This window comes from Bison bison, unplaced genomic scaffold (assembly GCF_000754665.1).
Source record: "Bison bison bison isolate TAMUID 2011002044 unplaced genomic scaffold, Bison_UMD1.0 scf7180017864040, whole genome shotgun sequence".
Classification (NCBI taxonomy): Eukaryota; Metazoa; Chordata; class Mammalia; order Artiodactyla; family Bovidae; genus Bison; species Bison bison.
In genome coordinates, this window is record NW_011494612.1 from 1,637,132 (window position 1) to 1,654,821 (window position 17,690).

The 17,690-nt window shown below is 37.6% G+C and overlaps 1 protein-coding gene across 1 annotated transcript in view; it reads right to left on the reverse strand.

Moving 5' to 3' along the window:
• Positions 1-17,690, reverse strand: part of PDCD10 (programmed cell death 10) — a 48,353-nt gene that overhangs the window by 27,312 nt on the left and 3,351 nt on the right. The window contains exon 2 of the mRNA XM_010835195.1: positions 4,064-4,274. Coding sequence (XP_010833497.1) covers positions 4,064-4,159 — 96 coding nt within the window. The 5' untranslated portion in view covers positions 4,160-4,274. The remainder of the gene's footprint in view (positions 1-4,063; positions 4,275-17,690) is intronic.

A 17,690-nucleotide genomic window follows, 5' to 3' on the forward strand; every position in this document is an offset into this window, starting at 1 on the left:
TACAAAAAAGATCTTCACAACCCAGATAATCACGATGGTGTGATCACTCACCTAGAGCCAGACATCCTGGAACGTGAAGTCAAGTGGGCCTTAGAAAGCATCACTACGAACAAAGCTAGTGGAGGTGATGGAATTCCAGTTGAGCTATTTCAAATCCTGAAAGATGACACTGTGAAAGTGCTGGATTCAATATGCCAGCAAATTTGGAAAATTCAGCAGTGGCCACAGGACTGGAAAAGGTCAGTTTTCATTCCAATCCCAAAGAAAGGCAATGCCAAAGAACGCTCAAACTACCACACAATTGCACTCATCTCACATGCTAGTAAAGTAATGCTTAAAATTCTCCAAGCCAGGCTTAAGCAATACGTGAACCGTGAACTTCCTGATGTTCAAGCTGGTTTTAGAAAAGGCAGAGGAACCAGAGATCATATTGCCAATATCCGCTGGGTCATGGAAAAAGCAAGAGTTCCAGAAAAACATCTCTTTCTGCTTTATTGACTATGCCAAAGCCTTTGACTGTATGGATCACAATATACTGTGGAAAATTCTGAAAGAGATGGGAATACAAGACCACCTGACCTGCCTCTTGAGAAATCTGTATGCAGGTCAGGAAGCAACAGTTAAAACTGGACATGGAACAATAGACTGGTTCCAAATAGGAAAAGGAGTACGTCAAGGCTGTATTGTCACCCTGCTTATTTAACTTCTATGCAGAGTACATCATGAGAAACGCTGGACTGGAAGAAACACAAGCTGGAATCAAGATTGCTGGGAGAAATATCAATAACCTCAGATATGCAGATGATACCACCCTTATGGCAGAAAGTGAAGAGGAAATAAAAAGCCTCTTGATGAAAGTAAAAGTGGACAGTGAAGAAGGTGGCTTAAAGCTCAACATTCAGAAAATGAAGATCATGGCATCCAGTCCCATCACTTCATGGGAAATAGATGGGGAAACAGTGGAAACAGGGTCAGACTTTCTTTTTTGGGGCTCCAAAATCACTGCAGATGATGACTGCAGCCATGAAATTAAAAGACGCTTACTCCTTAGAAGGAAAGTTACGACCAAACTAGATAGCCTATTCAAAATCAGTGACATTACTTTGCCAACAAAGGTCTGTCTAGTTAAGGCTATGGTTTTTCCTGTGGTCATGTATGGATGTGAGAGTTGGACTATGAAGAAGGCTGAGTGCCAAAGAATTGATGCTTCTGAACTGTGGTATTGGAGAAGACTCTTGAGAGTCCCTCGGACTGCAAGGAGATCCAACCAGTCCATTCTGAAGGAGATCAGCCCTGGGATTTCTTTGGAAGGAATGATGCTAAAGCTGAAGCTCCAGTATTTTGGCCACCTCATGCGAAGAGTTGACTCATTGGAAAAGACTCTGATGCTGGGAGGGATTGGGTGCAGGAGGAGAAGGGGACGACAAAGGATGAGATGGCTGGATGGCATCACTGACTTGATGGATGTGAGTCTGAGTGAACTCTGAGAGTTGGTGATGGACAGGGAGGCCTGGTGTGCTGCAAATCATGGGTTTGCAAAGAGTAGACACGACTGAGCGACTGAACTGAACTGAACTGAAGTTGATGTAGTATCTCTCAGTCTGACACAACCAGCCACTTCGTTTTCAAATTTCTAACAAAACTTCTAACAACAACTATGAATCATCTGGCAACGTGTTCTAATCTTGGGCCCATTATATCCCACATGTTGTTCAAGTTTCAGATTTCTGAAGAGATTTACTGGTCCATTCATAGCCAATTCTTTTCCTTTCAAGTTAATTCTTCTTACACATGAATAAAGTAGAAAAGGTATACCAGTATTAATCCTAAGACTTCACCTAAATCCTACACGCTACACAACTGTTTTCCAAAGTCAAGCATCACATAAAATGATTTCACCATATGGAGGAAAAGGTCACTCAAACTCTTAGAAAAAAAGCTTTCCTCATTCCTCTTTCATTAACTAAAGAGTTAAACTGAAGTTCAGCAATGCAAATTGACCTTCCATAAACACTCAAAATACCAGATAAATATAGAAAATGCCCCCAGACAACTTGATCCAATAGCCTACAGAGTTAGCTACATAAACATGAAAAGAGGGACCATCTCTGGATGGAACTGTCATGATGGCTCTTGAAGAACCTGAGAAGTTTAAATACTAAATGTCAAGACAGGTTAATCATCATCTTCAGTGACTCTCTTTACCTCATACCTGGTACAAGGATAACTGAACAGTTAATAATTGATTTGCTTAAACATCTGTATTCCCTGAAACTCTTGAGAAGCATGCTGACTTTTTCTTCCCCATATCTACAGACCCTTGCAGCGGACTCGACAAACAAATGACTGGTATTTAGTAAATATTTACTGAACAGCACTGAAGCACTGCTTCCAACAATACCTATAGTCTTGCAATGCCTGGCTAAAGTGTTAGAACAAAATGGCAAAATTAATGACTGTAGTGTTGGCTACAGCTGCCAGAGATGGGTATAGCCAGTCCTAGAAGAGTGCCTCCAATGCTATCATGGTAGCAGGATAATCGGGACAGGTTTTCCAAAAGATGCCTCCTCTTTGTTTCCTCTCCAGTAAACTTCTAAATTTCCTAACTGCCCAGCTAGGTGTGGTCATAAGTCTATATTCTTGCCAATGAGATATAAATGGAAGTCTCAAGTACGACTTTCAGAAAGGTTACTTTAAGGAAGCTGTATCAGCTGGAAATAAATCCCCACTCCCTGCTTCGTTTTTTTTACCCCTTTCAGACAACTTAGGACAAAACAGCAGCAGCCATCCTACATGCTGAAGTGGCCTTGACAAGGGAAGGCAAGCACTAGGATGATGAAACAGAAGACAGGAACCTCAGTTTTTGATGATACTGACTCATAATACTATTAGTCCTGGAGCACTTACCTCCAGAATTTTTTATGTAAAGAAAGAAACTTTAAAGCACAATAATCTCAAAAATCAGGACCTCAGTTCAGCATTAAAAGGAGGGGAGAAATTATCTCTTACAGATCTTCCAGTTCTAAAAACTCTACATAGCTTAGCCTATTAAATATCAACTTAAAAAAAAAAAAAAACCTAAAATGTATCAGTATTATTAAGTCCTAGAAAATTCCTCAAATAAAAAAGCAATTATATCTTCTCTAGATACAAAGCAATGGTATCTTCCATTTATCAGTAAAATTATGCTTTGTCACTACTCACTCTAACTTTAACTCGGGGCTTCCCTCATAGCTCAGTTGGTAAAGAATCCGTCTGTGATGCAGGAGATCCTGGTTCCATTCCTGGGTCGGGAAGATCCGCTGGAGAAGGGATAGGCTACCCACTCCAGTATTCTTGGGCTTCCCTGTGGCTCAGCTGGTAAAGAATCTGTTTGCAATACTGGAGACCTGGGTTCAATCCCTGGTTTGGGAAGATCCCCTGGAGAAGGGAAAGGCTACCCCTCCGGTATTCTGGCCTGGAGAATTCCACGGACTGTGCATATGCAGTTCATGGGGTCTGGAGAATTCCACAGACTGTGCATATGCAGTTCACGGGGTCGCAAAGAGTCGGACACGACTGAGCGACTTTCACTTTCACCTTTTCACTTTCACTGTAACTCATTAGGATATTTTCGGGCTTGCTCTTCTGGCTACCTAAAAGGTGCTAATCCCCAACTCTTCAACACACTAAGCCTTATTTACCACTTTCAGATGTTAGCATATGTCTCTTATTCCAGTGAGGCCTGTCCTGGCCCCTAAAATAGGTCTCACCTGCTACTTTACTTAACACATTTTGTTTTTACACTTCATAGCACTCATCACAATTCTTCATTTATAAAATTACTTGTATTCTTTTGTCCAATGTCTCTCTCTTCTACTATAGCGAAACCTCCAGAGGAAGAGCAAAAGCTCAGGGCTTTTCCCTCACTGTTTTATGTCGAGCCCTGGAACAATGCTTAATACATAGATGGAGTCCATTTATATAAGTACTTGTTATATGAGGAAACAAACAAACAAATGAATACATGAAGCAGACATAAAGAAATTCCACAGGTCATATGAAGAAATGTTTATCCACTTACCTCATTAAACACAGGATACATGACTGCATAGAGGGGCATAGAAACCATAGAAGTGGTCTCAGCTTCATTCTTCATCTCTTCCATTGTCATCCTCATTCAAAAGCCAACTACAGTAGAAAAAGCAGTGCTAAAATGCAGAGGAATCTTCATTCACTGCAGTCTTTCTTCTCTTCTTTGTGATAAAAGAATAAAGCACAAAACATATACTGACCTGGTTAAAGGGCAAGAAAGAACAGATATTTACTATATTAGAATTAAGAATAAAAACTTCAAGTGTTTAACATTTTCATTACAATTTTTTGCTAATCCTTCACTGATTTTGTCACCTAAAAAATAACAAAAACATGGCAACCATCAAAGATTTAAAGCAAATTTTTAAATTGGGAAAATTCCACCAAATGTGATCTATTTGGGGGGAAAAATTGATCTAATTTCTTAATTAAATAATTTATTTAATATTATTTAATTTTGCCAGTGGCATTTTTTTGAATCTTTGTTCAAAGTTAACACAGAAACTAGGAAGAAAAATCCATGGGTACTGAAAGTTTGGAAATAAAATATTGAGAATTCAACAATATAAGAGAGAAATTTTGCCTTGAGGAGTTGAGGAAAAGTGTTGCTTTTGAAAAGAAAGCAACTGTATTTAATTCCTTTGCTAGGGTGAAAACTGAGCCTAATTATAAAGTGAAAGAGTAATAGTAGTTAACATATTTATATATTAAATGATACATAATATGTAAGTTCAACAAAAGAAGCTATCAATTTTGAATAATTTGTACCTTTTATAAAGCATTTTCAGATTATAAAATATTTTCACATGCATTTCGTCCTCCCAATAACTTACCTTATAGTAACTGTCATTGTAATTTTACAGATGAAAAAGCAGACTCAGATGGTAAATAACTTGCCTAAGATCACACATGCAGAGGTCTATGAATTCAGATCTGACACTCCCAAATCAAGAAACAGAGTATCAAGTGAAAACCAAGAACCTCATCTACCCAAGAAAGTACCCAGATGTTATTCATTTACTTTATAAATATATGTTAACCACCTACTACATGCATGTGCAGTGGGGGATGAAAAAGATGTGGTTCTAATTGTTAAAAAATTACCTGATGCAGAATGTGGAAGACCTAAGCAGTTTGAAAGCTACAAAGGCTACTGCTCATAGCTTCAAACACACTCCAATGAACTGTCCCATCTGAGAACTGCTTACTATTCCTCCATATTCCTACCAGTGAAGGGGAACTCAACACCAACTGACATCAACTGAAAGTTTAGTCTTATTTATGGTAGTTCTAAACATGGAAATTTTTTCCTCTTTCTGAGCTTACATCTGCTTCCTGAATTCACAGAATCAAATAATGAAATAAATAATAAATAAAAGGAAGAAAAGGCCAATTCCTAAATTTTACTCTATAAGACAAGACAAAACCATTATTTGATTAGTCAACTGGCACTTAAATAGACTTCTTTGGTCATAGCATTAAGGACAAGAAGGAGGAATGAAGCTGAAGGCAGGAAAAAACTTAAGAAACCTAATGCATCCAGATCAATAGAACCTGAGTAATAAACAAGAGCAAGTAAATATCTGCTGTTACTATCTGACTACTTAATAAACCATTTGATAATCTGCCTTTCCACTTATATTTAACTGTGAATACCTTTTCATAATAAACTTGGAACAAAAAAGAAGGGCTGAAATGCTGTGATACTAATCAAAGTGAAAATGATGGATACCGGATGTACAGTATTGAGAGTAAATGAAAGGCATAGCTATCTATGAAAAAAGAAAGTGAAGACAGTACAGGGTCAACAACAGAACTTGAGGAACTATTTTACAGAATGACAGGAAAAAAAATCTTTCATTTATTTAATAAATATTTCTTTAAAAAAAAAATTTGACTATCCATACAATATTGGGTCTAGTACTAATACAGAACAGTGAACAAGACAAGACCTCAGAGACCTTGTACTATGGAAGGAAAGACAAAATGAACAATTGTGAAAACCACACAGGATGCTATGCTTTTATGGGAGAACTAGGTAAGAGGACCAGCATCAGGTGTTTCCAAGAGAAGGACGTCAAAAGTTTTAGATGCTTCTGAATATGGACAATAACCTAAAAATTTTTTTATTTTATTTCTTGATGAGATCAAGTATAACACACAAAGAGCAGTGTCACTTGTACACAGAGCGCACTACCAGCAGAGGCTGAACTGGTGAGCTGGCAAGAGAGGACTTTAAGTTTTAAAGGATCTCAGTCAAAAGGAGGAAGAAATTAAAGGAGGTAAGACACTGAAGTATGCTCAATGGGATCATTTTTGTCTTTCACTCTTTTGAACACATGCCTATACCTGCATATACAAAGGCAGACACAGCTGAATGGATTAGTAAGGTGGCTAGAGTCACTTTCTGAATTCCTGCTGATACCTACCTATCTACCCCACTAAACTCACTCGAACACTTAATTTTACCTTTTCAAATACTGGCATTGATTTTTTTAAAAAAACGTTTTGTCTAATAAGTGGTACTGTACCATGTTGGAAATTTTCTCTTAAGATATTATTTAAATTAACTCTCTCTCTCTATAACTGTCTCTTTCTCTAATTTACTTATACATATATAAATATATACATAGTTTTTCTTGCCTCCAAAACTAACTTTACTATCAGCTACTATTTGTCATCAAAAAGACAGTATTATAGCAACATTATGGGCTACACAGGTGGCTGGTTACTCCACAGTTAACCGCGCTTTTAAAACATTGTTCCCATGGGAAAACTGTTCCAAAGAACCAATTTATAGCTGAACTTTTCAGAACAGACAATCACAAGCTGGGCCAAACAGTTTCATTAGTGTTTATATGTGAATAAAAATCAACAATTCCAATAAGGCTTTTTAAATATTAAACTGTTCTGCCAATTTTAACTTCAAGTTAAAATTTTGTTGTCAATCCTTCTACATGCTTCTTCATTTGAAACAGTTCAATAAACAATGTGCAACTCTATGCCACTTTAATGCCAAATTTAGTCTTAAGAGTTTCTGCCACACACTATGCAACCAAGCAAAGGAGTCTGTTCATTTAAAGAACCACACCTGGGTATATCACAAGGCTCAGAATTAGCATTTCCTGAAACAGCTTCCCTTTCTCCCTTTGGGGCAGGGCCAAGGTTATTTACTCTCAAATAAATGTGTGAACAAATGGAAGTTCTTGGAATTGATGCATACAGTTCTTGGGAAAAATAGAAGCTTCCTAAGTAAAGGAAATTCTAGACTTGAAAAATATTTGTAAGCAGGTTGTCTTGCTTTTCTCTATAGTCAAATCTAATACTAGCCCCCTTACATGATCCCAAATTCTTATAATTCCTTTCCCTTCCCTCCCTAAAGGAGGAAAGTTTTATTTATTTTCGTTGGCTCTCCAAACTGTCCATAATATTTAGCTAAAAGAAGTTTATTAATTCCAGCAGTAAATAGAATCCACGAGTTCATGTTATAATTTATAAGTGTATTTCTTTTTCCCAATAGTGACATTACCAGTCAGCATTAGCAGGTACACAGCAGACCTTAATAAACGTTTGCTGAATGCATAAATTAATCAGACAAGAGATGGGCAATTTATAAGTTGAATCAGTCTTGCTAACACTTTTCAAATACTAAGCCTAGCAAAACAAAAACAAACACAGAAATCTAAATAATTCTATTAACGAAGTCTGGACCCAGTTACGTTTACCAGTTTTTATCTCTTTTGGCTATCCCAAGCTCTTCCTACTGTAGTAAACTGAGAATATAAGCATCAGACCACTGCAAATAAAATCAGAATTCCAAAAGAAATTTACAGAAAGCCAAAGGAAAACAAAGGAAACTAAAACAGAGATTATTAATTCTAATGTCTTAATTTTATTAAGGATACAACTGGTGTATAATTTAATAGTTCACAAAATTCTCAAAGGGGAAGCATTCCAACATTGGTTAACCTTGCTTTACACATAAGCAAGACCCAAAAAGTTACCCAGCTTTCAGGAGAAAGCAAAACTTTATGAGAAAGAGTGAAGAGCGCTGCAGTTTCCAAATGCTGGACAACCTAAGCCATCACAATCACTCCAGGGCTTATTAAAAACACAAGTTCTCAAGGTTACTCGTGATCGCCAAGAAAGGGTTAAGGAAGCTGTATTCTGAGCAGCCAGCCCAGATGATTCTCGTGAACAGGACAGGTTGGATATCACTGGTATGGAAAGAACAATGGCTAGAGTCAGAAGAAAGGAAAAAAAAAAAAAAACTGCTAAGGACAGTCTCCAAGACACAGGTAAAATTAAGTTTAACTCAGCACCTGAGACAAGGGTTTTTGGTCCTCCTGACTTGACAGAAGTTTCACTTAATCACTGGCCTTGTTTCCTCATCAGAAAGTACAAAGGAGGTAAAAACTGTATCATTTTAAAAAAGGCCATGGAACTTTAAAATTCAAGGACAGTAAAACTTTACTCCTGGTGTCTACTAAGGGTTCCAAAGGAATCTCATGGGAAATTAAAAAAAAAAAAAAAAAAAAACTCATGAGATCATAGAAAATATTTACAAATTCTGATAAAGGAGATCTTCTTGAATGATTGACTCAGGGTTTCAAATAACTAACACCACTTTGCTTTCTCTCAAGCACCCAGCATCACAAATCATACCCAGAAACTGAATTTTTTTAAAGGTAGGAATAGATCAGTCTGGCCAAGTCACATAGTTGGAAAGGTGAGCATTTGATATCACGACCTACCTTTCAGGACCTTCTCAGGTCAAAATGTTGTAGCCACTTCCGAACAAGAGACAAAAGTTTAGAGGAAGATGCTAGGAAAAAGGCAGGCAGAGGAAAAGGGCACGCAAGAGATCCTACTTAGACCAAAATGAATTTGGTAAAGAATCTACCTGCTACACAGGACTCGTGGGTTCGATCCCTGGGTCAGGAAGATTCTCTAGAGGAAGAAATGGCAACCTACTCTAGTACTCTTGCCTGGAGAATCCCATGACAGAGGAGCCTGACAGGCTACAGTCCATGGGATCGCTAAGAGTCAGACACGACTGAGGCGACTTTGTAAGGTTCTAAGAAAGGCTTAACACTTCACCTAAAGGTGAATAGGAATAGGGCTGTTTGAATTACACAGTGGTTTACCCCTTACTTTAACCAGTTTCACCTAAGGTCGACAAAGGTCCAAAATAATAAATGGAACATTTCAGAAATAAACAATTCATAAATTTTTAACTGTTTGCCATTCTGAGCAGCATAATGTAATCTCACGCCCTCCAGTCTGAGACCCCCTAATCATAGATATCATCTGCTCCTAACATGCCACTACTCACATCATCATGGCTTGATGATCCTCCTTCAGATGTATCATCAGGTCAACAGTAAGAAAACAAAAGAAGGTCAATAGTATCCTAACACTAAATCACAATGCCCATGTCATTCACCTCGCTTAGTCTTATCACTCAGACATTTTATCACATAGTATCATCACAGGAAGGTAAGTACAGTACACTAAGATATTTTGAGACCATAATTGCATAACTTTATTACACTGAATTATTATAATTGCTCTATTTTATTATGGCTGCCAATCTCTTGCTATTTATAAATTAAACTATCATAGATATGGATGTATAGGAAAAAAAATAATAGTATATGGAGAGCTTGGTACTATCTGAGGTTTCCAACATCCACTAGGAGTCTTGGAACCTATAGACATAGCAGGGGGAAGTTGTGAGGGGGCTACTGTACTTAATTAACATTATTAGCACTGTCATTAGAGTGGTGAGTAACAAGCACAGTGACTCTAGAACCAGACTTGCTTGGATTCAATAAACTGTTCATTTATCCAATAAATGTACTGGGTAATAACTACAGTTTACCAGCCCTTTCTCTCACAGGAGCCTTCTCTCTCCACAATTTGAGAACCACTGCTCTAGGCACAATCACTACACAAGCATTATGAACAAAAGTAAGTGGTCCAAATGTAAAGGTAAGCGCTGGCAAAAATTATCCAGACCCAGATTTTTTTCCATAATTCAGATAGTTTCAGATCTCAATCTCTCACCAGTAAATTTATCTGTATTGTTGTCACATACTCATGCATTTAAGAAACCTAAACATTAAGACTATAAAATTTTAAAGCAAAAACAGCCATTAGCACATATTCCTCTATACTTTCAAGTCCAATCTCCAAATCTCACAATTTAGAAATAAAAGTCCCCAGAAATTCACATTAATAAACTGAACAGTGACATATTGTAAGTATATATTCTATAGAGCTACTATAACCCATTGTGTGGGACATACCTGCCACATCTTCTGTCTGCCAAAGTGATCTACTTCTAGGATCACCTGCCCTGCTCTCTGTGTCCTCCAGGGATCACTCAGCTGAGAGCCAAGACCCCCAGACTCCAGGCAGAATGTTTAGAGACTAACACCAATGGGAACGTGGCTCTGATTCAAGGTCGCCTTAGGGTATACAGCAGCACAAGTCTGTGGATCTTCCATTTTTTAATACCAAGACCTCTGACTCAGGTACTGTAAAAGTTAATTGCATCATGTCAGTGTAAGAATATTTGGGGGGAGTAGTGTCTAAATCGGAGAAGGCAATGGCACTCCACTCCAGTACTCTTGCCTGGAAAATCCCATGGATGGAGGAGCCTGGTGGGCTGCAGTCCCTGGGGTCACTAAGAGTCGGACACGACTGAGCGACTTCACTTTCACTTTTCACTTTTCATGCACTGGAGAGAGAAATGGCAACCCACTCTGGTGTTCTTGCCTGGAGAATCCCAGAGACGGGGGAGCCTGGTGGGCTGCCATCTATGGGGTCGCACAGGGTCGGACACAACTGAAGCGACTTAGCAGCAGCAGTGTCTAAATACAGAAATCATAAATGGACAAGTAACTAACAATCTACATATGTATGGATAGCAGAGTAGTAGGTAAGTGCTCAGATTTAAAACAGGTTTAAGTCTGAATGGGTGATACCATTTAATCTCTTTTTAAACTCAATGAGAAATTTACTGGCAATACTGGCTGAGGTATTCACATCACATTCACACTGAGGTATGTCAGATACTGCAATAAGTACAAAATGCATGTACTTATTGCAGTATCTGACATACAATGAACATTCATATTATTAGTTACTGATATTTCATCCAAGATTCTATGAATCTGACACAGCATCAGGACTGGAATGAGTGTGAGGCAAACCAGATGGCTAGAGCACAAAATTAAGCTCTTACTTGTAGGACACAGAGTGAGTGCCTCTTAAAATTTTGTATACTAAACTCTTTGCTTGCCTCACCCTAGTCCTGCCCCTGCACAGTACACACAAGGATGGGCTAATACTGATTATCACAATGTCAAAAAGGACACTTACAATAGCCTTTTAAAACCTTTCTTTCCCCACTTGCCAAAATGAAGGCATATATAAATTACCTGGGCCACCCAAAAAGTTACAGGTGTCATCCAAAGCAAATTACAGTTTAGGAATTCTTAAAAAATGTGATCATCAAATGCATTTTAAAATTATTTGCTAAGTCTGTGTTAAAATTTTTATTCTCTTAATGTATGTAGATCAATTTAATAAAGAAAGTTGTGGCCCAGAAGCAGGCTTGGTAGAAGAGTGATATCAAGATGTGGTCAAAGAACTTCCCAAAAAAATCTGTAAGAGGGGATAATCTATACAGGAAAACCAAAAGAGAATAGAATCAAAAGGCTTGTTACCTCTGATGGGAAAGGGGAACAACAAAAATAGCAACTGCTATTTGAGCTTCTAAGATATTTCTGCACAAGTTCAGGGGAAAAGACACATCTCTTTGGCAGTGACAATATTCTATTTTCTCCCCCTATTCGAATGCCTAAAGTTTTGTTCAATTCTGGTCTGAACAAAATTTAAATGAAAACATTTGTTGAAGGGTAGGAAGCAAATTTGTTCCTTTGAATGTGTTCATCTTTTGCCCACGAAGTTCTTAATCTAGTGGTTCATGAATTAAACGCCTAATTGCCTTAGTGTTTAAGATACATCTCTATATTCTTTTGCATTAGTATTTGTGAGTTTCAATTTCTCTAATACAACTCTAAAGCCTTCCTTTAAAACCCCTTAGAAATTCAACTTAAGCTCTGGTGGGCTCCCTCGTGGTTCAGATGGTAAAGCATCTGTCTGCAATGTGGTAGTCCTGGGTTCTGTCCCTGGGTTGGGAAGACACCCTGGAGAAGGGAACGGCTACCCACTCCAGTATTCTTGCCTGGAGAATTCCATGGACAGAGGAGCCTGGAGGGCTAAGTCCCAAAGAATCACACACGACTGAGCAACTAACACACACACATAACACACGGCTCAGGCTTACCTGCTCTGTATCACTTATAGTCTTACATTTTCCTTAATAACTCCTTATTGCCTAAGGTTCGCTACAGTATGCAATGTGTATTTTCTTTATCAAATTTCTTTGCACCACAAGACTGCCACAAGGTGCTTAAATGTTGATAAAATTATTAGCCCCAGATATTAGGTTGGTACAAATGTAATTGCAGTTTTGCACTGTTGAAATTTGCTGTTTGATATTGGAATATATTCTTAATAAATGTGGTTATGTTATACATTATTTTAAAGTGCATTTCTCACTTTATGTTTTTTTGCTAATCATTTACTACTTGCTGTTTATTTTATATTTATTTTGGACTATGGAAATGATGTTAGACAAAACGCAAATTCGGGCAATTTTCTCATCTGAGTTCAAAAAGGGTCATAACGCAGCGCTGACAACTCACACCATCAACAACGCATTTGGCCCAGGAACTGCTAACAAGCACACAGTGCAGTGGTGGTTCAAGAAGTTCCCCAAAGGAGGTAAGAGCCTTGAAGATGAGGAGCACAGTGGCCAGCCGTCAGAAGTTGACAACAACCGAGAGCAATCATTGAAGCTGATTCTCTTACAACTACAGGAGAAGTTGCTGAAGAACTCAACATCTCAACCATTCTACAATCACTTGGTATTCGAAGCAAACTGGGAGGTGAAAAAGCTAGTTAAGTGGGTGCCTCGTGAGCTGACTGCAAACCAAAAAAAACCCATTGCTTTGAAGTATATTCTCTTATTCTACACAACAACAACAAACTATTTCTCGATTGGATTGTTATGTGAGATGAAAAGTGGATTTTATATGACAACTGGTGGTGATGCAAGTTCAGTGCTGGACTGAGAAGAATCTCCAAAATACATCCCAAAACCAAACTTGCACCAAAGTCCTGGTTACTGTTTGGTAGTGTCTGATCTACTACAACATTCTGAATCCCAGTGAAACCACTACATCTGGTAGGTATGCTCAGCAAATTGATGAGATGCACTGAAAACTGCAATGCTTGCAGGCAGCACTGGTCTACACGGCCTAATTCTTATCCAGGACAACATCTGACCACACGTTGCACAACACTTCAAAAGTTGAATGAATTGGGCCTTACCTCATTCGCCAGGTTCACCTGACCTCTCGTCAACCAACTACCACTTCTTCAAGCATCTCACCAACTTTTTGCAGGCAAAATGCTTCCATAACCAAAAGGATGCAGAAAATGCTTTCCAAGAGTTTGTTGAATCCCCCAGCATGGATTTTTACACTACAGGAATAAACAAACTTCTTTCTCATTGGCAAAAATGTGTTGATTGTAATGGTTCCTATTTTGATTAATAAAGATGTATTTTAGCCAAGTTATGATTTAAAATTCACGGACTGAAACTGCAATTACTTTTGCACCAACCTAATAAATGGACTCTGACTCATTTGTTTAACAGTAAGTGAGAATAAGGACAAGATTCTATCTAGATAATGACATTTAACTTCACCTTTAGCTCCAAGTGATCTCAAATAAAAATGCTATTAGTCACAAGAAGAAATGAAGGAGACAGAATGGCATCTGTTTGTATCGTATATACAATTCTTCCCATGACCTTCACTTATAAAACTGTAATTTATTTTTCAAGGAAGGACACCAAAATTAAGGGAGGACCTCAGAAACCTCTCAAGTTTTGACAGTACTGTCAAAATGCCAATTTTATTACGAATAAAGTCATCTGCCAAGTGTCTACTCCTGAATAAAAGGCCACAGCATTATTTGAAATCCTATGGAATTAAACTAGACAGCCTTGTAACAATGTGAACTGCTATAGGGAGCAGTTGCACTCTGGAGGCTAGGTATGACTCATTTACCATTCCCAAATGCCTTTGGTTCCAGCAACATAAGAAGTCTAAGAAGGAAGCAAGAGTTTAACACCTGAGGGTTTTGTCCTTCCTGAACTCCAAACTCCATTAGATTTCCAGTTCATCCTGAAGACAGGATGGCTGAATAAGGCAGAAAGGCGTATTTCAGTGCCAGGGACCCGAAGGTAACTCAGAAAAACTATCATTTTTTCCCCCTTCCTATTGGCTCTGATGCAAAATTATCAAATGAATTGATGCATGTGCAAGTACTTAATATATCAGAAAGACCAAATGTCCATATAATGGTCTTTCCACCCCGCTACTATCTGCTAAATTATAAACACTGTACAGAAGTTTTATTCCTTTCTCTATTTCCTAGTACCTAGCTCAGTACTCTGCCTAAGTAAGTGTAGTCACTCAGTTGTGTCCGACTCTTTGCAACCCCGTGGACTGTAGCCCACCAGGCTCCTCTGTCCATGTGATTCTCCAGGCAAGAATACTGGAGTGGGTTGTCATTTCCTTCTCCAGGGGATCTTCATAGTCAGTCTAAATCAGCAGCAGGGTAGGAGATGCGATAATGAAAAGCTAGATATAGTCCATGCCCTTGAGGGTGTGCAGTCTTGTAGGGAAGAGAGACAATAAAGAAATACATGTCAAGCTGCCACTTTACATAACTCCGGGGAGCATACCTGTGTCATACTATACATACACTTGCCCTATGCAAATTCAACGGGCACGTTTAACATTTTTCATTTTTGAAGAAAACAAAAAGAAAAATAACTATTGAAATACTGGATGATTTTAACTCCATTCCGCAAATATAAGCCCCTGAATGAAAGTGATAAAGACATGGATCTGCTGCTACCCACCACTGGACTGAGAGCCACAGCTGTCCCCCAAATGAGAGGCTCACCACACTGTGACTCTTGTAGTATAATGTACATATTTCCTTTCCAGAAAGATCTCTGAATAGCAAGTTAAATACTTGACACAGCACTCAAAGGAAAAGTAATTCTATTCCAATGCTAGAGAAAAAATGTATTTGTTAATGCTATGTCAGTTTCCAATGTGGTAACTTTCAAAATGTTCCTTTTAGAGTAAATTTTAAGTAATTTTTGCCTGCCACCTTGACTTTAGTATCTAAGACACAACGTTTTGTAACTGGAACTCTTTAAGTTGAGCCCTCCATCGGTGCTCAAAAACTAACATCATTTTTACTGCCATGATTAAAAATATAGTGTCTTAACTTCACCAGCATGGATTTAAATCCTAATTCCAAGCAATAAGTGGTTGTGTAACCTTGCGAAAGTTACTTAACCTCCCTATACTTTAGTTTTCTTAAACTGGGGATAATAGTGCCTATACATCACAGGGTCATACAAAGATTTAAGGCAATTTTACACATAATATATATTTAACAAATATATGATAAATGAATAAATCAAAGTATCATTATTATACAATCTATCTCTTTCTGGTAAACTTATTGCCAAAGGACTGGCCTGAGTAAACAGTAATGACTACTACTTAATATGTTCCACTGCTGTTACCCAATAATTCATAAGCCAGCTGATGAAAAAGAAAAAAAATTTTTTTAAATAGCAACACCTGATTCTAGACAACTGTACAGTGACACTGAGTTTGAAGACCCATTTCACTTTTTAAGTGGTTAAAAAGAAAGATTATGCACACCAAAAAACATAAGCGTGACCTTGAAAAATATGATTATAATATTACATTGTATCTAAGATGCAATTAATTGTGTAGCTAAAATGAGAAAACTAAATTCTACATAGAAACAAAAATGGACCACCAAACTACACAGTTTACCTTTCTGCAAATAAATTATTTCTAACTGCTACAATAAAGGTGCTTTCACTTTTTACATCATGTGCGCGCACACGCTTGTACTGCTAAAATATAAATCACTAAGATTGCAACTTTCTATAACATTTCAAATGCAGTAATATACACCATCAATCACACTATTTAACTTCTAAATCACTTCTGCAGTTTATATTGTGGAGAAAAAATTAACATGGAATTAGCTTAAAATTCTTGGCACACGTTACCAATCATAACAACCTTAATAACTGAACAAGATATAAGAAGCAGTACCTCAGTTTTATCCTTCACTTATTGGTATGCTAGGTCAATACGAATTTTATTATCCCTGATTCAAGTAACATAGGGACTTACTTAAAAATTTAAGTTTAGGATTTACCAAAGACTTGTATTAATAATAAAAAACTGGGCTAAATATGAGCAAGCACTTTTTGACAATATTTTGTGGGACAGTGAACTGGTAAATTCATGAAGCCATGCAAGGCTACAGCAACTCTGAGCTGCTGAATTTATTCTATACCATTATAGTAGTACTATGAAGGATCAGAGAATTTGTTTTCAGAACCAAAACCTAGCACAATTTATTTCTGAATTGTCTTCATGTTTCGAAAATAATATTTTTACTCTTGTAAGTACTGAGGTTTAAAGAAATAAGATATTACCTTAAGACCCACTGAAATATGACAATTTTCATGAAGCTCAAACTATAAGCTCCTTTGAAATAAACACCACTCAGTTTTACAGACACCTTGTCTAAGGCAAGTTATATTAAAGGTAAAATTCAAAGGAAGATTACTGTGGTTAAAAAACAACAAAGAAAAGGGAAAATCATGAATTTTGTTGAAGACAGACGAGCTAACAGGGAAGAAGAGAATTCACAGAAAGTTAGTTTCTTGCATATCTATATTTTATTATAATTAATGTTGCTTGCAAGAGCAGGATAGTGATAAGGTCTCCAAAACACTGTTATACAGAAATTTTGCTGTAATAGAAAATGATTCCTTTGCCATTTCCACACAGAAAACTAGCCCCATTTTACAGACCTCCAAGAAAGAACAAACATCTTTCTACAATTTGTATCCAACTTCTGTCAATAACCTCTTTTTATCCAAAGGTAGGAAACACATCTCTTTCATGCATTTTTGTATTTCTGCCCCTTGCAGAGTGCTGGATGCACTGCGTATGGACGCACTGTGCATGAAAGCACTTACATTTATTCATACACTCAGCAAATAATTACTGACTACTTAACTTTGTGCTGGACACTGTGTAAGTAATGAGGTAAGGCACATGACAAATAAGGGCCCACTCAGGAAGCTTACTGTCTAGTGAGGGAGACAGACACTTATAAAATAAACACAAAAATAATTAAGTTCCTATTGTGATGATGCTACAAAAAAGTACAGAGTATGGTGAATATATAGTAGGAACTTAGTTTGAGGAAGGAGGAGTCAAAGGTCAGGGAACATTCCCTGAGAAATGACATCTAAACTGAGACTTGAAAATTAACTAGGAGTTGGCCAGACTTGGGGCCTCCCTGGTAGCTCAGACAGTAAAGTGTGTCTGCAA